The 24752-nt window shown below is 49.9% G+C and overlaps 1 protein-coding gene across 4 annotated transcripts; it reads left to right on the top strand.

Moving 5' to 3' along the window:
* The first annotated feature begins 2180 nt into the window (after positions 1–2180).
* NFILZ (NFIL3 like basic leucine zipper) lies at positions 2181–24438 on the top strand. 4 transcript variants are annotated; one of them, XM_027582104.1, is made up of 5 exons: positions 2181–2525; positions 19349–19446; positions 19776–20044; positions 21339–21432; positions 23478–24438. In XM_027582104.1, exons 3-5 carry the CDS (start codon positions 19791–19793, stop codon positions 23784–23786), a joined length of 657 nt encoding a protein of 218 aa, XP_027437905.1. In that variant the 5' UTR covers positions 2181–2525; positions 19349–19446; positions 19776–19790; the 3' UTR covers positions 23787–24438. The 4 variants fall into 4 exon arrangements, 3 of the variants coding, with proteins under 3 accessions (XP_027437905.1, XP_027437903.2, XP_027437904.2); XR_004819639.1 differs by having other exon boundaries at positions 19776–21432; XM_027582102.2 differs by having other exon boundaries at positions 19776–24438.
* Positions 24439–24752: the final 314 nt, after the last annotated feature.

The following is a 24752-nucleotide window of genomic DNA, read 5'->3' as shown; positions in this document are numbered from 1 at the left end:
GGGAGACTCTCCAGGACTCCAGCACAGAACCCATCAGGACAGGTGAAGGAGAGCTCGGACCCTGAATTTCTTTTCTGACCATGCACCCTCCTCCCCCTCCCCCTCCCGCCACCCATCCTCCTCTGTGATTGGCTCCAGCCCCAGCTCCCAGCCACTACCTCCTCCTTCTGGCTACAGCGATTGGCTCAAGAGTGGGCATGTAACCCCCTCAGAGCCAATGAGAGGCAAGGAGACTTGCTAGGGGTTCTTGGGACTCGCGTCATTCCTGCTCCCGACTTTTTTCCTTCTTTGGGTCGAATGGAAGAGACTCTCAATCTGGCCCTGGACAGTGTGGTTTGAGGATGGGAGAAATGACAGTGACCGTGGTGTGGACCGCAGGGCTGGGACTGGGGCTTTAACTGCTGTGTGGAATCAGGTTGTAAAGCCCAGGCAGCCTGGGATAGCAGAGGGAAGACACCAGAGCCTTGAGGATATCTGTGAGCACCTGGATCAAACCTCACCTGCTGGGGCACCTGGGTGGCTCAGTCGTTAAGCGTCTGCCTTCGGCTCAGGTCATGATCCCAGGGTCCTGAGATCGAGCCCCGCATTGGGCTCCCTGCTCGGCGGGGAAGCCTGCTTCTCCCTCTGACCCTCTCCCCTGCTTGTGTTCTCTCTCTCGCTGTGTCTTTCTCTGTCCAGTAAATAAATAAAATCTTTAATAAAAAAAACACACCTCACCTGCTGCCATCAGGCTTTCATCTTTATTGTGATAATGAAGATAATGATACATGACATTTATTGTGATAATGAAGATAATGATACATGACATTATGTAGCCCTTACTACATCCAGACCCTTATTGTAACCTCTTGACATGTGTTAACCTATTTAATTCTCCCAACAACCCTCTGAGTTAGGTCCTATTATTATCCCCATAGCACAGATGAGGAAACTCAAGCACAAAGAGGAGAAAACAATTCTCCCAAGGCCACATAGCTGGGGTGGCCAGAGCCAGGATGCCTGGAACCCTCATCTGTGTGAGATCCAGCCTCTTGCTCCTGTCATTTACACCCAAAGGGGCTCTGACTGATTCCAGGTGATGCCAGAGACTGCACAGCCAGAGAGAGGGAATCAGAGTCATTCCTCCCTTGCGTAGAGCCTTAGTGGATCCCTGAGGATCTACATGAGGCAGACCCTGCTGCCATCTCTACCTCATTTCCCGCCGCTGTGCCCACCTCACTCAGCTCCAGCCCTATAGGCTTTCTCTCTGTTTCTCCAAATCACCGAATTTATCCAAACTTTGCCCCCCCAACCTCTGCACTTCCCTCTGCCTGACATCCCCATCTTCTCCTGCTCCTGGTTAACCGGGCCATGTCCTCAGGGCAGTGGTCCCTGACCACCCTCCTTCTGACCTCAGTCTAGGCCAGTGAAGCCCAGACGTCAAAAACACATGCCCTGTAGGCTCATATCTCGGTCCATCCCTTCCTTGTTGTGTGACCTTGAGCCATTACCTTGATCCCCCTGTACCTCAGTTTCCTCCTCTGTAAGTTGGGGTAATAATAGTACCTGCCTCACAGGTTTGGGTGAGGAATAAAGGTTACTATATGTAAAGTGATTAGAACAGCGCAGAACACTTAGTAATCATGCAGGCAGCACATAATAGTAATAATATTAATAGTAATAATTATCATTTTGTATTTTTCTGTGACCACTTGGAGATTTTATTTGTGTTTATTAAAACATGAAGGATTGCAAATCATGAGACACAATATTTTTCATTGGCAAGTAAGTGTAAATATTATTTCATACATGAACTATAGTGCTGAGTTTGATATCTTAAAAAGGGAAATTAATTCTTTTTATTTCTTTAAATTTTCTGCTTTGTTGAGGTGTAATTGGCAAAATTGTAAGGTATTTGAAGTGTAGAAAACTTATTTTTTAAAAAATTATTCTTTGGGGCGCCTGGGTGGCTCAGTCGTTAAGCGTCTGCCTTCGGCTCAGGTCATGATCCCAGGGTCCTGGGATCGAGCCCGCATCGGGCTCCCTGCTCAGCGGGAAGCCTGCTTCTCCCTCTCCCACTCCTCCTGCTTGTCAAATAAATAAATAAAATCTTTAAAAAAATTATTCTTTGTTTTAACATTAATGAATGAATCAAGAAAGTAAAATGGTACATCAGTGGTATGACTTAGTGGCTTCCCAAACTCTTCTGTTTGCAGTTTTATTAAAATTCACTTAGTTACTGGCCACTATTTACACAAAGTATTTTTCTATCTGGCATTAATTAAATTTTCACCATCTGTACTTATTTTGGGGCTATTATAATTTTTTCATTTCATGATTTTTGCTGAAGGTGAATTTATTTTATAGGAAGGGGGAATTAAAAGATGACCCCAGCCGGGTGTCAAATACACCGGGAACGGGGCTGAGCTTGCCGTTAACGTCTGCAGAATGAATCCACGAAGGAGGGTGCAGTTCCACATCGTGCCCACGAGGTGCCGCTGTTCCCAAATCAAGGCCCGCTCTTCCTCAAATCCAGCGGGGAGGAGGTGAGGTGCTGGGGGGTGCACAGCACGTGGGGCGTGCCTCGGACTCCTCCTCACCTCCAGCCCCCCGCCCTACCTCTGCAGTCTGTTCACGTCCAGGCGCCATGACTCAGGGCTTTCCTCCAAGCAGCTCTGACCGTCTCTCTCTCCCAGGATCCTTCCAAACGTATCCATGCTGTCCTTACCTCTGAGCCTTTGCATGTGCTGTTCCCTCTGCCTGGAAAACCTTCCATCCCCATTTACTGATGTCCATTCAGAAAACTCATACTGAAGTTAAAGACTGGGCCTCACTCTCCCATGGGGGCACATTCCAAAATGCTCTGTGCTTGTTTCCTCTGCTGGGTAGACTGGGCCAGAGGATATGTCCGGGGCAAGGAATTAGAAAATCTGAAAGGCAACGAGGAGCCACAGAGGGTGTTTGAGCAGGAGAGCATCCTCACATGGAAGGAGAGAAAGGGACCCTTCCTTCTGCTCCTCTGATCTTTCTAGAAGGATTTCAGTGGGGGTGGAATGAGATGCTCTAGCATTGGCCATCCAGACTACCCCCCTTGCTGGGCCCCCAGTGGTGAGACCAGCAGGTCCCCCTCCCTTTGTGCTCTCCTGGTGGGGCTGTTTGCACCCCAGTGACCCCCCTGAGTTGGAGCCAGCCCACAGCACCTGCTCCTTGGGCAGACAACAGGTTGAGGGGGGGGCAGCGCTGCAGGGAAAGCCACGAGCTACAGGCTGGGGGCTGAGGTGTCACCTTTACGGAAGCGCTGGTGACTCCCTCCACCGCAGGGAGTTTGGAGGCCCCGCGCAGCTGATGTGGCATGGCTCGTGGCTCACACAGGACTTGCTGGGGAAACAGCGACCTGGGAAGTGAGCCCCCTGTGCAGGTAGAGGCCCGCGTGGGCTGCCCGACATCCAGGGTTCTGGGGGGAACCTCGGGGACCCTCCCCCAGATCTCCGCCCCCTCCCCCACCCGTCTCCGTCCCTCTAATACTGTCTCTGAGTCTTTTCTGCTCCCTCCAGCTTTCCTGCCCCATCTCTCTCTCTCTGTGTCTCCCTATGTCTTGGGGTCTCTGGCCCTCTTTGGGATTCTCTCTATGTGTCTCCCTACCTGTGTGTCTCTTTGTCTCTGTCTGTCACATCTCTGTGGCCTCATCCAAGCCCCGCTCCAGGCTGGGCGAGGGAGAACAGGCCTCTTTGTGACTTGGAGGGGCCTGTCCTCTCCCCTCTTGGGCTCTGTCTCCTTGGACCCCGCTGCCCTGAGGGAGACCTGGAGTGGCCCTGGGGACAGGACAGGAAGGGCTGGCCGGCGGGGAGGTGGCCAGGGCCAGGCTTCACACAGCCACGGGTGGGAGCATCTGGCTTCAGCCCCCAATGCCTGCATCTATTTTGGGGGGCCCTCCAGCAACTGCCTTCTCTCTGCAGCCCACTGCCTCCAAAGCCCACCTTCCCTGTGCACCCCACCTCTGCTCCCTTCTCTCGGGCTCCTTGCTCCCGCCCTCCTCCCTGCTTCTTCTCTGGGTGTTGCCCCCATACCTGGCCCCTGGCCCCTACGTCAGGAGGCTGAGGACAGCTGCTGTCGCCTGGTCAGCACTTAGGGGTGAAAAAGCGCAGACTTCATGCAACCCCGAAAAGGACCTGATAGTGCTGGTCGTTATGGGTGACTCCACCCATTGTTGTGTGTGTGTTGGGGGGGGCTCTGGGTGGAAGGCCGAGGTCTCAGAAGGGGGTGCGTGGGGACCTGGGAGGGTCTGCTGTGGTGTAGTTGTCTAGGGGTCTGGCTGAAGGGGAGGGTCGGGTTTGTCACTTGACGGGGGGCCCGCGGTGTTCCAGGATGTGGTGGTCTGCTGTGCAGACCTGTGCGTGTTTGTCCTCAGGGTCTGACTGTTGTGGGGATGCACTGGTGGTAAAGACTGGGGGGTGTTGGGGTCTAGTGTAAGTGCTGTGAGGTCCCAGTGGGCCTGAGGACGGGAACGAGCGTTTGTTGCAGACACTTAGTGGTTACAGACCTCTGGCTATTGTTTGCTGGGTGTGTTGTGTGCCATTCGTGGGTTAGCAGCCATCTGCTCTCTACCTCTCTTTGCTGGCCTCCCTCTCTCCTTCTCTGTCTGCTCTCCCTGTCTTTTCTGTTTCTTTCTGTATCTCTTTCTCTTCCCCTCTCTCTCTTCTCTGTCCCTCCACAATGCACTTTTACCCACTTGTTTATTGAACAATTGCTTTGGGCCCACCATCTGGTGGCAGCAGGTGCCTGGGGTCTCTGGGCCCTGCTCAGATGGGAAGAGCAGGTGAGACAGCCCACACCCATCTGTGATTGGCCCTGAGGGTGGAAATCACTGGTTCACTTGGTGCAAACCATCTGGATGTTTGTGTCTCAGAGACCACCCACTATCTAGGTCAGGCCTTGCTCCCCAAACTTCAAGTCTGACATAGAAGGGTTTGGCTGGGGCAAGAACTCTGTCATGCATAGAGGGTCATGGGCATTGAGAGAGGGGATCGGCCATGCAGGTATTGAAATGGGAGGGCATGCTTGTGCAAAGGCCCTGGGACAGGACTGGGCCAGCGTGTTGGAGGAACAGTAAGGAGGCCCTTGTGGCCCAAGTGGAGTGAAGGGGGGGTGGGGGTGGGGAGTTGGGAGGGTAGGGAGGGAATGCGACAGGTTGTGCAGGACCTTTTGGGCCTCAGGGAGGACTTGGGCTTTTACCCTATGGGAGGTGGGAGCCCTGGAGGGCTTGACGTGTCTGGAGTTCTGCAGACATGCCAGTCCACGCTCCGGACATGGCCACTTGCACAGTGTTTCCTTCTTTTTTTCCAATTTTTTTTTTACTTTGGTAAAATACACATAACATAAAATTGCCATCCTAACCATTTTTAGTAATACAGCTCAATGGTATTAAATACATCCAAAATGTTGTGCAACTGTCACCAGCATCCGCCTCCAGAACTTTCTCATCTTTCCAAACTGAATCTCTGTCCCCATTAAATACTAACTCCCCTCTCCCCCTGCCCCACCCTCCAGCCCCTGGCACCCACCATCTACCTTCTGTCTGTGTCTCTGACTACTCTGGGAACCCTGTATCAGTGGATTTATACAGTATTTGTCTTTTTGCAACTGGCTTTTTTCACTGAGCAAAATGTCCACAAGGCCCATCCGTGTTGTAGCAGGTGTCAGAACGGCCTTCCTTTTTAGGCTGAATGTTCCATTGTGTCGATGGGCCACGTCATGTCGATCCATTCATGTGTCTATGGACACGGGGGCTGCTTCCACGTTTTAGCTGCTGTGAATCATGCTGCTGTGGACATGGGTGTGCCCACACCTCTTTGAGTCCCTGCTTTCTGTTCTCTTAGGTGTAGACCCACAAATGGAACTGCTGGATCATATGGGAGTTCCATTTTTAAGTTTTTGAGGAACCCCCATACTGTTTTCCACAGTGAAGGACTCTGCCATTTTATATTCCGGCCAACAGTGCGTGAAGTTTCTAGTTTCACCACATGCTTGCCAGCACTGGTGATTTTCTGGTCTTGTTTTTTTTTGTTTTTGCTTTGTTTTTCTTTTTTTGATAGCATCCCCATGTGCCTGAGGCTGTATCTCATTGTACCATTGACACTTGAACACGGGAATTGGGGTGTCAGCCCCTGCGAGTCAGAGATCCACATACCACATTTGACTCTCCAGAACCTACCATCAGCCTGCTGTTGACCAGCCGCCTTCGTGATGATGAGAACAGTTGATAAATGCCTATGTTGTGTGTTACACGGATCGCTGTGTTCTTACAGTGAGGTCAGCCAGAGAGAACAGTGTTGTTAAGGAAATCATAAGGAAGAGAAAGTGCATTGACAGGCCTGGAGGGTGTTTATGAAGGAACCCGCGTGTGAGTGGACCCACGCAGTCCAAACCTGCACTGTTCTGGAGACGGATGCTGGTGACAGTTGCACAACATTATGGATGTATTTAATATCACTGAGCTATATTACTAAAAATGGTTAGGATGGCAATTTTATGTGTATTTTACTAAAGTAAAAAAAACTGGAAAAAAAAGAAGGAAACACTGTGCAAGTGGCCATGTCCGGAGCATGGACTGGTCCTCTGGAATGCTGAGTGATATTGAACCTCTTGTCATGAGCTTATTGGCCAATCAGATATCTTCTTTGGAGACATGTCTGTTTAAGCCCTTTGCTCAATTTTTAATTGAGTTTTTTTTTTTTTTTTTTTTTTTGGTCATTATTGCTGAGTTGTAGGTATTCTCTATGTATTCTGGATATTAATCCCTTATCAGATCTATGATTTGCAGATATTTTCTTCCATTCTGTCAGTTGCTTTTTTGCTCTGTGATTCGTGTCTTTTGATGGTGCCTTATTAAAAAAAAAAAAACAGCTGAAACAGGGGCAGCTGGGTCCAGGTGAAATTTATCCTGTGATCTCGTCACAGCTCCCACTCATTCTGACTGCATGACCCAGGCCTAGCCGGTCTTTATCAGTCAGGCTAGGATGTGGGCACTTCTCCTAAAGCAGGATTTCTCCACTACACCCTGGATAACCCTTTGTCCTGGACACTGGAGGGTGTTGAGCAGTATCGCTGGGATCTACCCCCTAGATGCCAGTAACCCTCTCCCCTTGTCATGACAACCAGTGTGTCCCCAAATATTGACAAACGTCCGAACCACTGCCCTAGAGCTGGAGGTGAGGTAGGAGGCTGCCTGGGGGAGGTGGGGGGGCAGGCTGTGCAGAGGAGGGGTCGGGAGCTAGCCTCAGTCTCCTCACCTGTGATGTGGGATCCAGCACAATCATTCATTCAAGTATTTATTGAGCATCTACTACATGCCAGGCCCTGGAGCGGGGATATACTGGGAGGAGAAACACAGGTCTTGGCCTCATTGAAGAAAGAGAGATGTTAGTAAGTTACACAAATGAATGTAAAATTACTTGGATAATAAATGCTAAGAAGTTGAAACACCTGATGTTCAGTAGGCGCAGAGTAGGGGCACCTGGGAAGTTCAGGAGGGCTTCTCGGAGAATTTACAATCAGAGGATGAGAATTAGGAACCCAGGGGAGGGGAGGAAGACGGTCCAAACAGCAAGACTGTAGGTACAAGGGTCCTGTGGTGAGTCCCAGTGGCTGGAGCACAGAGGGGGCCAGCCCCTCGTGGACTGTGCAGGGGCTCCATGGGTTGGGCAAAGGAAGGTGGTCTTGATCGGCTGAGGGTTTTGGGCTGGAAAGCGGCATAATCTGTGTGGTGAAAGATCCCTCTGGCAGATAGTGTCTGTAATGTGCTTAGCACAGGCAGAGCTGGGCACCCAGAAGGGGCTTGGATGAGGCCAGTGGGTGTCCAGGCCCTGCGTGTCTCCGGGAACCATGGTGTATTCCAGGACAGTCACTCCTAGGGTGGAGGGCAGAGCTCCCCAGAGCCAGAAGCTCTTTCTCAGTGCCCTGGGCCCATTTCACAGAAAGGAGCCTAAGGCCCTGGAGCCAGGAACTGCGTCCTGGTGTCAAGGTGCCTTTGGGACATGCTACACCTCTGGCTATATGTCGGGTCTCCAGAGGGCAGGCTCTGGGGTACAGCTGCCCAGGTTCCAAGCCCACCTGTGACCAGCTGTGTGGTCAGCTGTGTGACCTCCCTGAGCCTCTGTGGCAAAAGGGGGTAAACCTGCCTTTCAGGGAAGTTGTGAGAATTGACATCGTTCACATTCATTCATTCACTCAACAAATAGCTATTAAGCACCTGCTGTGTGCTGGGTGCTGTTCTAGGCACCGGGACACAGAGAGGGGCTGTCCCTGCCCTCAGGGGCTAGCGTTCCAGTGGCAGAGATGGACATTAAGCAAATCAGTCAGTAACTAAAAAGTAAGGGAGTGGTAAGTGCCCTGAATAAACTCTAAGCAGGATAAGGAGAGACAATGAAGGGGTGTGTGTGTGTGTGTGTGTGTGTGGTGATTTAGCCTAAGGGTCAGGACAGATCTTGCTGAGGAGGAGAGACCTGGAGATGGTGAGGGAGTGACTGTATGGGAGTATCTGGAGGAACAGCATTCCAGGAGGTGGGAACAGCGTGTGCAAAGGCCGGGAGGCAGGGCCATGCCTGGAGTGCTGGGAGCACGGAGAGAAGACCCTGTGTGGCTGGAGTGGAGTGAGTGCAAGGAGTCACAGCCATGAGGCTTGGAGCAGGATTGACGAGATGTGTGGGTGGATGGTGTCCAGATACCTTTGGGGGGGATTTGGGGATTCAGGTGCCCAGAAGAGAGACCCAGGGCCTGACTGGGAGCAGGGGCTGTCTGGGTCCTGGACTTGGCTGGACAGGGAGCACCTCTGAACTGTTACCCTTGGGGTCTGGGTGGTGATTGGGGCCAGATGTCCTCACTCCTTCCTGGCGACACCACCCCAGGCTGGTTAGGGGGCCTCTTCTCATTTTGGGGGTTGTTTTGGTTTGGGCTGCATGGAAGGGGAGGTGGAGCCTGAGGGATCTTTGTGGCCGGGAGCCGAGGACTTAAAGTCCCTGAGATGAATTTCGTTCCTGGTCAGTTTCAGGAGGTCGATTTCTATTGAGCTGATGCTCATGGGGGACACCCTCCTGCCATTGGATCAGACCCCATGAGCCCCAGGGACCTCCCTGAAGCTCAGGGAGTTCAGGAACAAAACACCTACTATGTTTTGGGACTAAGCACGTACCTGGGTTCCTTACCAACCCAGGCACCAATCTTGTACCCACTTGACAATGGAAAGACGGAGGCTGGGAGAGCAGCAGGCCCCTGTCTAAGGTGATGCAGTATGTCATTATCACAGCACGGACGGCAGACACCCTGTTGCCTGCCTATCAGTCTGGTCCTGGATCTGGGACTCTAGCTGGGCTTGTGGGTTGGGCACAGAGGTACAAATGGCTTCCTCTCCATGGGGCCCGGGAGGGGGCCATGGGGAGGGGTAAGGCCTGCCACAGTCCCAGAGTGCCTTGCATTTTCCCCTTGAAATCTGAGTTCCCACAGAGGGTTCTCGATTTTAGAGGTTGGTTTCACTGGGGCTTTTATGAGGCAGAGGTTTTCTCAGAGTGAGAGGGCCCCAAGGCTCCATCAGGCTCCCCAAACCCTGTGAGAGTGTAGCCTCTTGGGACTCTGTGGCCTTTCTGAGGAACGGGCTGGGCTGTATCAGCTCCGTGGGAATAGCCTCTGTGGGTCCATAGACCTCGCTGGGCAGTCTTCTGGGTCAGAGGAAAGCCACGTGGAACAACTTGGGGAGGAGGGCATCTTCTCCATCCCTGGGCCTCTGAGTCTGGGCAGGCAGAAGTGGAGAAGTCAGAGCAAGAGAAGTGGTTTCCAACCACCTGCTTGCACACCTCCTGTGATGGGCAGCTCATTACCTCTGGAGGCAGCTTCTGCTGGGTTAGTGAGCTGGAATTTCTAGAAAATTCATTATTATTATTATTATTATTCTGAGAGAGAGAGAGAGAGAGCAAGAGAGCTCGTGAGTAGGGCGTGCAGGGGAAGATGAGAGAGCGAGAGAGAGAGAGAGAGAAAAGCCTAAGCAGGCTCCATGCTCAGTGTGGAGACTAATGTGGAGCTCAATCTCATGACCCCGAGATCATGACTTGGGTTGGACACCCAACTAACTAAGCCACCCAGGTGCCCCTAGAAAATTTCAGACTCTGACTCCAACTTGCATCTCTGTGTCCTAATCTGTGGTTCTGGCTCAAACTTCTGGGACCACACAGAGCACACCCTTTTTTCAAATATTTCACTCCTGTTATTTATCAAGTACCTATTCTGGAGATCTGTGGACGGGGGAGGGCACAGACCCAGAGTGATCACCGTGGTGATGGTGGAAACCACAGGATGCTGGAAGCCCAGACGAGGCGCCTGGCCTAGCTGAGAGTGGTCAGTTTGGTGCGCTTGCTGTAAGAGGTAACATCTAGACTTAGTCCTGAGATGAGTAAGATTTGGCTGGGGAAGAGGTGAAAGAAGAGGAAGAATGTTTAAGACAGAAGGGACAGCATGTGGAGGTGAGAGAACACCTCTTTAGGAAATAAAAGAGGTTCTAAGTGGCTGGGATGTGTGTTTGAGGAAGGATTCTGGGGTTCCTGAGGCCAGAATAGGGAGATGGCTTGAATAGTGACCCAGGTGGGAGAGAAGGGATATCCTCATTCCTCAAACAAGGTATGAGTCCAACTTTATTTCATATTGCTTAATAGCTTTGCCAGGAAGCAGTTTACACCTTCGCCTTCTAGGTACGCAAGTGCCCATCTCACCACATCCTTGCCAGCACTGGGTTTTATTGTTTGGAAATCTTTGCCAGTTTCAGCCAGAAAAAAACTGGTATTTCATTGCAGAGATGAAAACAAATGAGTATTTCTCTTGTTAGGGAAGTGGGGTGAACAGTTTTTCCAGATGTGCGTTGGCCACACGAATGTCATCTCCTGCCTGTATTAAGAAGGCTTACACCCACTGGAGAGTTTGTGGTCATTTTTAGTTCCCCTCGTAGCACGGAGCAAAGGGAAAGCTTGTGGGCTGTCCTCTGACCACGTAGGTGGGGGATTTGTAAGTCAGCCTACACTCTCTCCTTTGATTCATCTTTTTTTCTCACCTTTTTTTTTTCCTTTCAAAGTTTTAAATATCTCTCCTCTGTCTGTGGCCCAGTGACTGTAGTTTTGTCCTCATCTGGGGTTTCTATGGGCTTAAAAAAGAGTGTTGGTGAGCTCCAGGGAGGTGTTCCACGTGAGACCCCCTGGATATGCCAGGTGTCTTGTACGTACAACTTTCTCTTTAATTCTCAAAACATCTGCATGTGACATGGACCCTTGAGCCCATTTTATAGTTGAGGAATCTGAGGCTCAGAGATGTTAAGTCATCCATCCAGCATCCTGTGGCCAGTATTGGCTGTTTCTCTCAGTTTTACTCAGTCAGCTCCTTTCCTTAACATTCAGATTCTGCTTAATTTAATTCTGATTTTGGAGGAGAACGCTGGCCATTTCTCCATATCCATTGTCCCACCTGACCAGTCAGGGGAGGGAAGCTCTGTTCTTTGTTAGGGAGGAGCTATGGAGTCCAGCTCAGCAGCGACATTAAAATACAGGGGAAAAAAAGAAAAAAAAAAAAAAAAACAAGAAAGTGAGGGGGAAAGAATCACAGGACACCCTTGAAGAGGGTTTCCACAAATGGCCCCAAGGTTCAGCTCCTGAGTTTGACCTTAGTTCTGGTCTTCTAAAATCTGGGCTCTGTGTTCTGGGTCCATCTCTGACACTGAAATCCCATTTAACCTTGGTAAATCCTTCCCAGTTCTGGGTCTTGTTTTCCCCTTCTGGTAGGCAACTCATTTTTTTTTTTAAAGATTTTATTTATTTGACAGAGAGAGACACAGCGAGAGAGGGAACACAAGCAGGGGGAGTGGGAGAGGGAGAAGCAGGCTTCCCGCCGAGCAGGGAGCCCACTGTGGGGCTCGATCCCAGGACCCTGGGATCATGACCTGAGCCGAAGGTAGACGCCCAATGACTGAGCCACCCAGTTGCCCTGGCAACTCATTTCTTACGTTTTCTAGCAACTGTATTTTTCATATCTGAACTCTGATTGGTTCTTTTTAAAAAAATCTACCTGTTTTTGTTTCATAACCTCCTGTTCTTGTTTTATGGCTATTATTCCATCCTTTATCTTTTTGAGTCCCTCAATCTATTCATTGCAAAACTCCTTTCAGATTGCTCCAATGATCTCTGTTTCCTCTGATGTAAATTCTCCCAGTTGGAGACTTTGTGGGAACTTCATGAATTCCTCATCTCTTCAGGATATTTCTCCTTGGTCAGAGTCTCTTGAGAATGTGTGCTTTTGATCTCATATATTAGGGGCCCTGTACATACATGGGTGGGCACACCTTTGTCATAGGGCACTTCTTCTTTGGTCCCTCATTCAAGTTAGTATTTTCCTGTCATTTCTAAGTGTTTGGGGAGGAATGGGAAGGTCTCAGTGTGTACTTGGTCCGCCATGTTGAAAGGAAGTCCAGTTTTGTTATCCATAAACTGATACAGTGTGTTGAGTGGTCTCTGAGGGTTCTCACAGGTATTTTCAACATAAATAATGATGGGAGCAGCTCAGCAGAATCCCTAGTGGAAGAGGGTTCTAATACCACCACCACTACCACCACCAACAACAAATAAAAAGTAGCCATGTAGATCATTTACTATTACTATGTACCGGCTTTTAACACCCAGGATCTCATTTATTCTTTACATAGCCAATGAAGTAGGTACTACTATTATCCTCATTTTAGAGGAGTTATTGGAAGCTCATAGAGGTGATGTGACCTGCCCAAACACACTTATTTAGGAAGGAGGATTTGAACCCAGTTCAAGCAGGCTTAAGGTCTTAACTCTGTCCATCCATTGCATCATCCCGGCAGCATGGCTGCTCATCTCAGCCCTGTCCCCTTGTTAGCTGTGTGGCTTCCAGATCCTTTTTCCCTCTGTGGACACCGATCTCCACCCGTCAGAGGTGCTAAATGAACTCAAAACTGTGTCTTCAGTGGAAGGAGTAGGGAAAGCCAGGAAGGTTTAACCTGGTGTGTTAGAGAGGTGTGAGCTCTGGAGCTCGTTGCACCTGCATTCTTGGCCATGCTGACTCAGGTGGGTCAGTCACTTGACTTCTCAGAGCCTCCGTCTTTTCATCTGTCAAATGAGGGTGGTGACTGAACTTTGTTCTCTGAGTGGTGGTAAGTGCAAAGTGAGACACTGTTAGTGCCTAGCACATAGTAGGTACTCAACAAGCATAGCTGCTTTCCTTTGAGGAAAGCAGATCGGAGTAGGGGCTGAGGGGATGTGAGCATCAACCCATCAAATTCCCAGAGCACTTAGGGGCCAAAGGAAGGAGGAGTTTTTCACGAGCAGAGAGGATGAATTCTAATTGGAAAAGTTCTGCTGAAGGTCGGTATTAGCTCCATTCCTGGAAAACCTTGATCGTGAGAGCTCACGCAGCCTGGCAGTGGCTTGACTTGCAGTGAATGAGCTCCCCATCACACTAGAAAACCAAGCAGAGTTTTGGTGACCACCGGTCAGGGAGGCTGTGGTGCTGATGGGGCTGCGGTGGAACTGGCCGGGGCTGTCTCTGGGGGAGACCCTTTTCCTGTTTCCTTATTTGCCGATGCTGCCGGCTTTTGCACAGGAGTGCCCCTGACTTACTGCTTTCCATTGAGTGCTTCCTCGGTGACCACAGGAAGGCTCAGCCCAGCCCTTGCTGCATCTTCTCTAAATAAATTCAGGCAGCTGAGCTATCTACTGCCCCATCTCCCTTTGGGTTCCTGTGGAGGTGGGGGTGGTGGTTAGGGGGGGCTCAGGCCAAGCCACAGGGAGGGGGGACTCAGGAAGGGAGCTTCACAGTGAGACTAGCCCTCATCTACTTCACTGGCTTGGTGCAAGAGCCCCCTGTCCCTCTACCTGACCGCCAGTCTTTACTGTCTTCTTTGGCCATCTGCTGGTTTTGACTTGGTCTTAGAGGAGCCCTGCGCTTCATCCCCTTCCTTTCTAGCTCGAGTTGTCTCTAAGCCTGCCCTTCTCTTCTGACCTCTCTCCCCGAGCCAGGATGGTGCCTTCGGATGCTGGTCCCAGGGCCGTGGGATGTGCTCCACGCTGGTGCATGGCAACTCCTAGGCTCTTGCCAGCATGCTTGAAGTTGGAATGGTGGTCAGGACACCATCTGAGGCCCCCTGAATGGGGCCAGTCGGGTGGCAGGAGAATGCTGTGACTGGTGGGACAAGGGACTCTGAGAGCCTGTCTCAGGGGCTTGTCTGGGTTGGGGCTCAGATGAGCTGTCTGGGCAGTGGAAGGCTCAGGCCCAGCCCTTTAGTGGGGAGAGAGGATTCATTCGGGCTTACTGTACCCCACTCTCAGGGCCTCTAACCCTTGAGTATTACTTCATCTGCTTACTCATTCATTCACTTGCATTTTACTCATTCATTTATTCAAACGCTCACTCATACATTCATCGGTTCATTCCAAAAGACATTCATGCAGTGTCTTCCTCCGTTCACTCCCTGACCCCGGGGGTGGACAGGGGGTGAACTGAGGTGCACGTGAGCACTGTTTTCAGGAGTCTAAGATACTCGCACTTTCTTAAGCACACCCCAGAGGCTTCCAAGCTGAGGATAAGTAGGGTTTTGAAAAGATTCCTCTGGGCTGCTGGTGGATTTGGAGGGACCATGGTGGAGGTGGGTGGGGGTCAGGTGGGCTAGGAGATGCCTGAGCTGTGGCCAGGGCTGTGGGGAGCATGGAGGGGGTTTGTGCACATGTGGATGGGGCATTGGTGGGAGGTGGGGTGAGTGGGGCCGGGAGAGGAGGATGCCAGGGGTGTCTAGAGTTGGTGGTGGCCCTCACCGTGCTGGGAGGAAAGGATGGGAGGGAACGTCACCCTTATTTGTGAAATTGCTGAGTATCCCCAGGCCAGCCATGTAAGCTCCTGAGCCTCAGTTTTATTCTCTGTAAGCAGGACGATACACTCCTGCTAGAAGGTGTGATGGCCTCAGATGTCTGGAAGGGGTCAGTGAACTTGGCCTCCTGAACAAAGATGTGTTGGTTTGTCTGGCTGCCAGGAGCAAAGCCCAGGTGTGAGCAGCAGGCAGGTGCAGGACCAGGGCTCCCCACCTGGCTCCTGTGGATCAGGGTCCACAGACTGCAGATGCTTCTCTAGCCCATGTGATGTGGGCCAGTGTGGGGTGGCCTCCCGCTGCAGCAAGCACCAGCAGGTGGGCGGGTGGCCCCAGATGCCTGTTGGGTTTCAGAGGGGGTCATGGGTCTTGGTGCTGGAGTCCCCTCAGGAATCAGGAATTCTCAGAGGGGGTCTGAAGCACTGGCACAGGAGTCCATTTGGTGACTAGGATTTCTTGGCCACTCAGGTGACTGCAGAGCCCCACAAGGCTTTTTTCTCCAAGCCCAGCTATGATTGCCAGACATAGCAGCCCCTTAGAGCTGTAAGCAGAATGGACCCACACATTAGACAGACTGGGTTCAAATCCTTGTTCTGCCACTAACTTACTGTGTGACTTGGGCAGATAACAGACCCTCTCTAAGCCTGTATTTTCCATTGTCATCCCACCCACCTTTACCATGAGACTGTGGGCTTTGTGAAGGCAGGAGGCTGTTTGATTTTCCTCTATTGCCCCAGTAACCACTGTAGGACCTGGCCCTGTGTTGTATGAATAAATGAATAAATATGCATCCCAAGGTATTCTGTAAAGTAAATATTTTGTGGGCAAAAAAATATGAGAACCTTTAAATCAAAGGTTAAATGCGTGTGTGTGTGTGTGTGTGTGTGTGTGTGTGTGTGTGTGTGTGTGTTTTGTAGGGCTTCTCAGAACCTTTAATGATTCTTATATAGGGAATAAGATACGCAGTATTTCTCAAATGCATTGTATATATTTTTTTCTTTTGGCAGCACCCTTGGCACTGGGGTTCTGGACAACATTCTTTGGGAAATGTGGACTTAGAATCATGGTCAGACTTCTTTTTTTTAAATTTTTTTATTGTTATGTTTCATGGTCAGACTTCTGAGGAATGTTGTTTTTTGATGGTTTATGCCTCGATCCGCTTTTATACGTGATCTGAATGATCTAATGCAGTCATAGACACTAATGCCAAGTGCTTTTAGCACAGAGCAAAAGACTAAATTCAAATAATAACATTGGAGAAGAAAAACTGCTTTCCCAATCAAGAAGGTTATTACAATTTATCTTGAAACTGAGTGCTAAGTTTCTTGGTGGCCAAAGCAAAAAGGGAAATGCAAGTAGGCTTCATGGTTTTCGATTGGCAGTTAAAAGGAGGGCCAAAAATTCCCTTCCTTCCCTCCCCTCCCCTCCCCTCCCCTCCCCTTCCCTTCCTTTCTTCCTTCCATCCTTCCTTTCCTTCTTTCTTTTTTTCATTTCAGAGGTAGAATTTAGTGATTCCTCAGTTGCATATAACACCCAGTGCTCATTATGTCAAGTGCCCTCCTTAATGTCCATCACCCAGTGACCCCATCTCCCCACCCACCTCCCCTCAAGCAACCCTCAGTTTGTTTCCTATAGTTCAGAGTCTCTTATGGTTTGCCTCCCTCTCTGCTTTCATCTTATTTTGGGAGGGCCGAATATTTTCTTTTTTTAAAAAATTTTATTATATTATGTTAGTCACCATACAATACATCATTAGTTTTTGAGAATATTTTCTGTGAACAAAGTTCTGTTTTCATTTGTTTGTTCGTTCATCATTCACTCAACAGTGTTTATTTACCACCTAGTGTCTACAAGCACAATACTTGGCACCAGAGATACAGTGGTAGACAAAGACATATACCTGCCCTCATGAAGGTTAGCCATAGGTTTTCTGAACAAGGATGATAGCTCTTGATGTCTACTCTTTCTTGGAGCCCGTTGTGACTTCTCGGGCAGAATCCCCATGCTTGCTTCTCAGGCAGAAAACCTTTTCTCTGGGGTTTCTCTCTTTCTCTCCACCTGTTTTGTATCAGGGTCACGGAAGGTAAGGACATCCTAGGTTCAGGGAACTCAGGAGGTTGATAGAACCCAGACCTTGCGTTAGAATTTTCAGGAAAACCAATATGAGAAACTGTGCTGAGGTTAAGGAGGTGTTCCCCATTCTTGGAGTATCCCTGGGACCCTGGGCATCTTTTCCAGCTCCCAACCCTAGGAGCTTGGAATCTTATGATTTTGATTCTTTTTCCCACCCTGTTCTTCACGTTCTGGTTCTTCAAAACTAGGTACGTGGCAAATTCTCATGGGTTGATTTTTGGTGGTTGGGTAGATGGATGGACCCATGGATGAATATACAGATGAATGAATGGGTTTGTGAAAGGCTGGATGACACGGGGTGGGGATACTTACTGGATAGTTGAAGGAATGGACAAGTTGAGGGTGGAGGGAGTGAGACCAATGAGTGAATATATGAACGGCAAGATGCCTGGCTCTCAGTAAAGTTACATTAGTATAATTATTAAAATTTCTTTTATTGTAAAATATACATAATAACATCTACTGTCTTTTTTAATTAATTAATTTATTTTTTAAAAGATTTATTTATTTATTTATTTGAAAGAGAGAATGAGAGAGAGAGAGAGAGAGAGCACATGAGAGGGGGGAAGGTCAGAGGGAGAAGCAGACTCCCTGCTGAGCAGGGAGCCCGATGCGGGACTCGATCCCGGGACTCCAGGATCATGACCTGAGCTGAAGGCAGTCGCTTAACAAACTGAGCCACCCAGGCGCCCCGACTGTCTTTTTTTTTTTTTTTAAAGATTTATTTATTTATTTTGAGAGAGTGAGAATGAGAGAGAGAGAGTACATGAGAGCGGGGAGGGTTAGAGGGAGAAGCAGGCCCCCCACCGAGCAGGGAGCCCGATGCGGGACTTGATCCCAGGACTCCAGGATCATGACCTGAGCCGAAGGCAGTTGCTTAACCAACTGAGCCACCCAGGCGCCCCACATCTACTGTCTTAACCATTTTTAAGTATACAGTTCAGGGATTTTAAATACATTCTCATTTTTGTGCAGCCATCACCACCATATGCTTGTAAACTGGAAATTCTATACTCATTAAATCATTAAATCATAACTCTCCATTTTCCTCTCCCCTCAACCCCTGGCACCCACCATTCTACTTTCTGTCTTTATGATTTTGACTACCCCAAGTAGTCATCCTACAGGACTAGTCTTTTTCTGTCTGGCTTATTTCACTGAACCAATGTCCTCAAGGTCCATCCATGTTGTAGCAGGTGTCAGAATGGCCTTCCTTTTTAAGGCTAAATCATATTCCATTGTATGTTTGGACCCTATTTTGCTTATTTATTCATTTGTCAATGGATACTTGGGTTGCTTCCTGCTCTTGGCTATCATGGATAATGCTGCTATGAACATAGGTGGACAAATATTTCTTTGAGACCCTGCTTTCAATTCTCTTGGGTATGTACCCAGAAAAGGAATTCCTGGATTATAGGGAATTCTATTTTTAATTTTTTGGGGAACCACCATACTGTTTTCCACAATGGCTGTACCATTTTACATTCCCACCCATAGTGCATGAGGGTTCTGATTTCTTCACTTCCCGGCCAACACCTGCTATTTTCTGTCTTGTTTTGATGGCAGCCATCTGAATGGGTGTGAGGTGGTATCTCATTGTAGTTTTGATTTGCATTTCCATAATGATCAGTGATGTTGACCATCCTGTCTGCTTATGGACCTATTCCAGCTCTGTGACCATTTTGGAACTGGGTTGTTCATTTTTTTGTTGTTGTTGCTGAGTTGTAGGAGTTCTCTGTATGTTCTGGGATATTAATCCCTTATCAGATATGATTTGCAAATATTTTCTCCCATTCTATGGGTTATCTTCTTACTTTAAGGGCAGTATCTTTTGATGCACAAAATTTAAGATTTTTTATGGAGTCCGATTTGTCTATTTCTTCATTTGTTACCTGTAGGCACAATATTATTTTAAAAAATGAATCCATCGGTGACTGGACAGTTAGATGGATGAGCATGTGGGCAGTAGATGTATAGATGACTCTATAATTGGATGGGGGATAGACGGATGTTTGAATGAGTGGATGGATGGACAAATAAGATGGTGGATGGGTAGTTGAGTGGGTAAATGGATAGATGGTGAGTTGGTTGAGTAGGTGGGTAGAGGGATGAACAAATGGACAGTTGAGTGAATGGACAGGTGAATAGATCACCCTATGAATATATGGGTAGGAGGATGGATGGGCAGATGGGCAGATGCAAAATTCTGGCCACATGTTGAGGAGATCTTGGGGCACAGCCTCAGCACAGTTCAGATGGATAGTGGCTTATTTTCTGACCCCAACTTGGCTCAGTTTAACTCCATGGACACATTTTCTTTCTTTCCAGGTTTAGCCTTCTTTCTATCTCCCTCTGAATCTCCAAGGATCTTACCCCGGAACTCAGATTGAACTGAACCCTTGGCTTGTCAGCTGATCTTCTCAGTGGTAAGAACTCTGGGGGAGGGAGCCTGCTTCCTCCGAGAGAATAGGGTGCCCTACTAGCTCTCCATAAAGATTGTGGTCTGTTCTTCAGCCTTTTCCAGCCATGCGGCCTCTCTGGCAGCCTCCCCCGCTACTCCGCCAGGCGCCAAACCATCCCACCAGCTTCTCTTTCCACTACATCCTCCTCTGCCTCCATCCCGGCTTCCGGTGGGGCTCCCACTCCGCCTGCGCCCTCCCCCATCAGTGACGGGGGGGTCTCAGGATAAATCAGAGGGACACTCATCCAGGTCAGCCTCCTGCCTCCTGTCCAAGACTTCTTTCCTGTTCCCCAGGACCCCCAGGCAGCCATGGACGTGGGTCTCTCGGGCCTCCCAGGGGTATCTCAGGGTCGCAGCAAGACCCTGAGGGGCAGGGGCCCAGTTGTGCGGCGGCAGCGGGAGTTCATGCCCGAAGAGAAGAAGGACACGGTTTACTGGGAGAAGCGGAGGAAGAACAACGAGGCGGCCAAGAGATCCCGGGAGAAGCGGCGTCTCAACGACGTAGCCCTTGAAGGCAGGCTGGCCACGCTGCTGGAGGAGAACGCTCTGCTCAGGGCTGAGCTGTGGGCACTCAGGCATCACTTTGGCCTTTTGCCCTCCGTTGCTGGCTCCCGGACCCTGCCTCTGCAGGCACTGCTGTGGGAGCCCCCCTGGACTGGAGACCCCCGCCCTAGGGCCCAGCCACTCCCCTCCCTCCCTGGCTCCCATGGCTGCCTTTTGAGGCCATGCGCTCTGGACACTGGGGTTCCAGGATGCCGGGGCTGCCTGGCGGCTCACAAGTGGACTGGTCTGGCCGCTTCCCCCAGGCGCCCCCAGGACCCTGTTCCCCCCAACCTCAAGAGAATGGACATGGCCTTGCAGGCTGCCCTCCCAGCCGCCTTCTTCAGCTGTCACCTCCTGGATGGGCATGGGGGGACCAGACCAGAGCTCAGGCCCTTTTGGGGGCTGTGGTCACCCATGGCCTCTGGTTATCAGGCTTCTGGGCCCTCAGATGCGTTGCTGACACCCACTGCTGATCCAGTGGAGCTGCCTCCTGGGTTGGCCTATCCTGTCCCAGGGAATGATCTTGAGCGTCTTACTCAGCCCTCCCTGCCCCACAAACTGCGCGTCAAGTCCCACGCCTCGGGCAGGGGACCTCCAGGGTGGGGGGATGGCCGGGGCCCCCTCTGAGGGCCTCCCCCGGGCAGGGCCGGGCCCCCAGGGCGGTGCTGGGACTGAGCATGGGTATGTCTGGGGGAGATGAGTGGCTTGCCCCTGACTCAGCTCCCCGGCTGGGCAAGGGCCTTGGAGGGGTCCACTTCTCAGTGTCCAGGCCTCTGGGAGGAGGGGCTGGGGTTTCACCTTGGATCGTACCCGGTTCCCATCCTGCCTAAAATATGTGTTGTGGGTCGTCCGTTTCTCCTCCCTCCCTCTTTTCCTTCCTGTCTTCCACCTTCCCTCCCTCCTTCCTCCTCCCTTTCATCCATCTATCCTTCTTTCCTTCATTTATTCGTTTAATCACTCATTCATGTGCTCATCTGTTCGTTCGGCCATTGATTCACTCATCCATCCATCCATCCATCCATCCATCCATCCATCCATTCATCCATCCATCCATCCATCCATCCATCCATCCATCCATCCATTCTCTCACCCATTGACTTTCACAATTTACCTGCCCCCTTGCCCAGCCATTCATGATCTTTGGACCTCCTTCGGTGCTCAGCTTAGTGACAAGTGTGAGGAAACTCTCCCGGCTTTGCAGGTCCTATTCTGGAGGTAGCGGTGGGGGTTTGGGGATAGACACACGGAGGGTCCTGCTGAAGGATGAAGCAGTGTCTCAGGGTGTATGAATCCTTGTGTCTTGGGCTCTCCTAGGGGGCTCGCTGACCACCTCATTTGGGAGTCCGTCACACCCAGTTCAGATGGCTTCCTCTGTGTCTTGGGTCAGAGTCTTGAACCACAGGAACAGGTCAGCAATATTGGGAGTGGGATGGGGGTGGGAGTCCATTTCTTCTCTCTCTCTGGCTGCCCACAGCCCCTGAGGCTGTCTCAGCCCCAGTACACACACCTCTGGGTGGACAGGAGAAGGGACCGCTGCAGAGAAGCTCCCCCCAGGGACCCTGGAGCCCCAGAGCTCATCAAAGACCCTCCCTCCCCAGTTTCTCACTCAGGCACCACTTTTTTAGAAAAAAAAAAAATCAGAGTTTTTATTAGATTCTGGATGAAAAGCCCCCAACTTTGATTGTGGGGAGAACTGGGTAAGGGGGAGCACTCCTCTGGGCTGATGCAGTCTCTCAGCCCTGGCTGCCCCGGCCAGCTGGGTTATTGGGCCTCAGGCACACCCCCCAGCAGCCCCTGAAGCTGGGCCATTCTTGGTCACTCTGGGTTTATTGCAGTCACAAATGTGTGCCAGCCAGGAGCACTGCTCCTACTGGACAGCATGGAGAACCCACATATCACTGCCCGGGCCCTCTCTACCTGCTCACTCCTTGGTCCTGGTTCCAGGCTGGGACTGGGCAAGGTCATCCCGCCCCCATGCTCTGAGTGCTTGGCCTTCCAGTAGGAGCAGAGAACAAGGGCTCGGCCGGGCCTCCCATGCTGCTCATCACAGCTGTAGCCAGGGGAGGCTTGGCCATTGCAGGTGGGAGATATCCAATGCCTTTGGTTTTGGCTCAGAGACTCCTGTCTCTCAAGAGTGTCCTGGGGAGGGAGGAAGGAGGGCTTCCTGGAGGATGAGGCTCTGGCCTGTTTCTCCCCAGCCAGTGCCCCTAGCTGGGAGGGTGGAGACTGGGGGTGCAGAGGAGCTGACCTCCAACACAAAGGTGCCACACAGCTGTGGCTAATCCTGCACAAAGGCCTTTAATGAAGTTCTGGCTCTGACCAGAGGGATATTAAAAAATGCTTAAGGGAGAGGGAAGAAGGAGGTTGGGTGGCTGTGTAGCACCCCACTGCTGGGAGATGTGGGTGGCTTGGTGCTTGCTATTGACAGTGCCACCTTGTTGGTGTCTGAGGTGTCTGAGGTCTCTGAGGTGTCTGGACCAGCTCGCTCATATCCTGTAGACACAAGAGCAGGGGCTGGTCGCTCTTGGGTTGGAAAAGCCCAGAAATGAATCTGCCTAAAGCAAATCATAGACTTTCCACATTAGAAGGGACTCTCAGAGTCTCTTGATGGGTGCTCATACAGTCTACTTGAATACCTCTAGGGATGGAGAACTCACTTCCTCTAAAACTCATCACCACTCCTTCTCTAGAGTCAAAACCTGCTTCCTGCACACTTCCACTCTGATCTTGTTCTAGCCACAGGGGGCCTCTCAGAACCCCCTCCCGCTTCCCTCCCTCTGCTCGGAGGTAGCTGGCATGGTAGAAGCTTCTGTTTCTTCCTCTCCAAAGTAGAGACCACCACACACCCCTCAGATAATTTGAGAAGATTAGATCTCATTTATTGTGTGCATGGCACTTTATACACAGCAAGTGTTCAACAAATGTTAACTCCCCTCCCTTTTTGCCTTTTTAGAAAGCTCTCATGTTCCCAGCTCCAGAGTAGTACTCTCTTCAGGGGAAATACCCTCTCATTCTTTAAAATTCTTTCCTTTGTTCTGGTCTGGCTCCTTTTTTTTTTTTTTTTTTGTCAGTGCTATTTATATATGATGACTCTTGGAACTGAATATGAAACATTTCTTCATCAAATACATATTTTTTCAACAGATATATTTTTCAGTTCCTACTATGTGTCACACAGAAACTGGATGAGAGAAATGGTGCTCCAGACTGAAGTTTGCAAGGGGAAACGTGCATAAACATTTAGAACACCCTAGATCTCACACCTAGTGAGATCTTTTTGGTTATGAAGGTGTGAAATTCCCTTCCTGCTTCAGGCATGTCTGACCCACGTAGAGTGTGTACAATACACACTGAGTGAAAGTTTCTGCCCGCTTGGTTGGTGATTGCTGGGGGCAGAGATCAAAGGAGTTGAAGCTGCTGATGAGGACACGTTTCTCTGTCTTGTCTATCAAGGATTCACGACACATCATGGCTGACCTCTGTGTTACCTGGATCCTTTCTACCTACTCAAATCATGGTTCACAGGCCAGCAGCCCAGCAACACCGGGGAGCCAGCTGGAAATGCAGACTCTCAGGCTCCTCCCAGAACGGCTGAATCAAACCTGCATTTTAATGCAATCCCCAGGAGACCCATTAAAGTTTGAGAAGCATCGGTCCAGAGCAGAGGTTGACAAATTTTCCTGTATGAGACCAGAGAGTAAATACTTTTGGCTTTGTGGGTCAGACAGCCACTGTTTTGTCTACTCTACTTTGTCTCTGTAGCGTGAAAACAGCCATAGGCAATATGTAAACGAGTGGGTGTAACTGTGTTCTAATAAAATTTTATTTCCCAAAACAAGTGTGGCCAGATGTGGCCCTTTGGCCACAGTTTGCTGATGGTGTATCCCTAGGAGTAGAACTGGGGATCCTAGGGGTGCTTGTCTTCAACCTTGATATTGCCAAAATGATCTGCAGAGTGGCATTGCCAATTTGCAATTCCTTGCATGTAAAGGAAGTTTGTGTTCTGCCAACACTTGGTTTTGATGGGCAATTTGATTTTTGCCTATTTGGAGGGTGTAAAGTGGTTTAACCTGCATTCCTCTGTTGAACATCTTTGCCAAAAGCTGTTGGCCACTTGGATTTCCTCTTCTATGAATTGCCTGTTCTATCAGGATATTTACCTTTTTCTTACTGATTTCTCAGAGCTTTTCATATATTCCAGATCACATATGAACATCACAGAATTTTCACCTGACTTGTGTTTTCATTTTATTCCTCGTGTGTTTTATTTCAACAAAAGTTGGAAAATGGGATGTATCCAAATTTATCGATCTTTGTTAATGGTTCATACATTGTTTTGTCTTGTTGAAGAGTGCTTCCATGTCTCAAGGTCATAGACAGAGTCTCTTAAATGTTCCTATAAATATTTTCAAGTTTTGCCTTTAACCAGCCTCTTTCTGTCTTTCTCTCATTCTGTTGCATGAAGTGCCATTATTCAAACTTCCTTGATTAGAAGAATCACCTAGAGGTCCTTGTTTAGTTATAAATTCCCTGAATCAGACTTTCCAGGAGTCTTTGGAATATGCACTTTTTATTAGCACCTGGGGGATTCTTATAATGGACCAGTTTGGGAGGAGTTGGTGCAGTGGTGAGCGATGGGTTTGGGAGCTGGCCCTCCTGGCTGGATGGCCTCATGCATATCATCAGGCCTCCCTTGCTTATCTGTAAATGGGGATTCCAAATATACTC

This window comes from Zalophus californianus, chromosome 1 (assembly GCF_009762305.2).
Source record: "Zalophus californianus isolate mZalCal1 chromosome 1, mZalCal1.pri.v2, whole genome shotgun sequence".
NCBI lineage: Eukaryota > Metazoa > Chordata > Mammalia > Carnivora > Otariidae > Zalophus > Zalophus californianus.
Note: the sequence above shows the minus strand (reverse complement) of the source record. Positions and strands in the feature narration are given on the sequence as shown.

Coding starts and splice junctions, on each gene's coding strand:
- NFILZ (XM_027582102.2), top strand. CDS start 19,791: ATGGACGTGGGTCTCTCGGGCCTCCCAGGGGTATCTCAGGGTCGCAGC.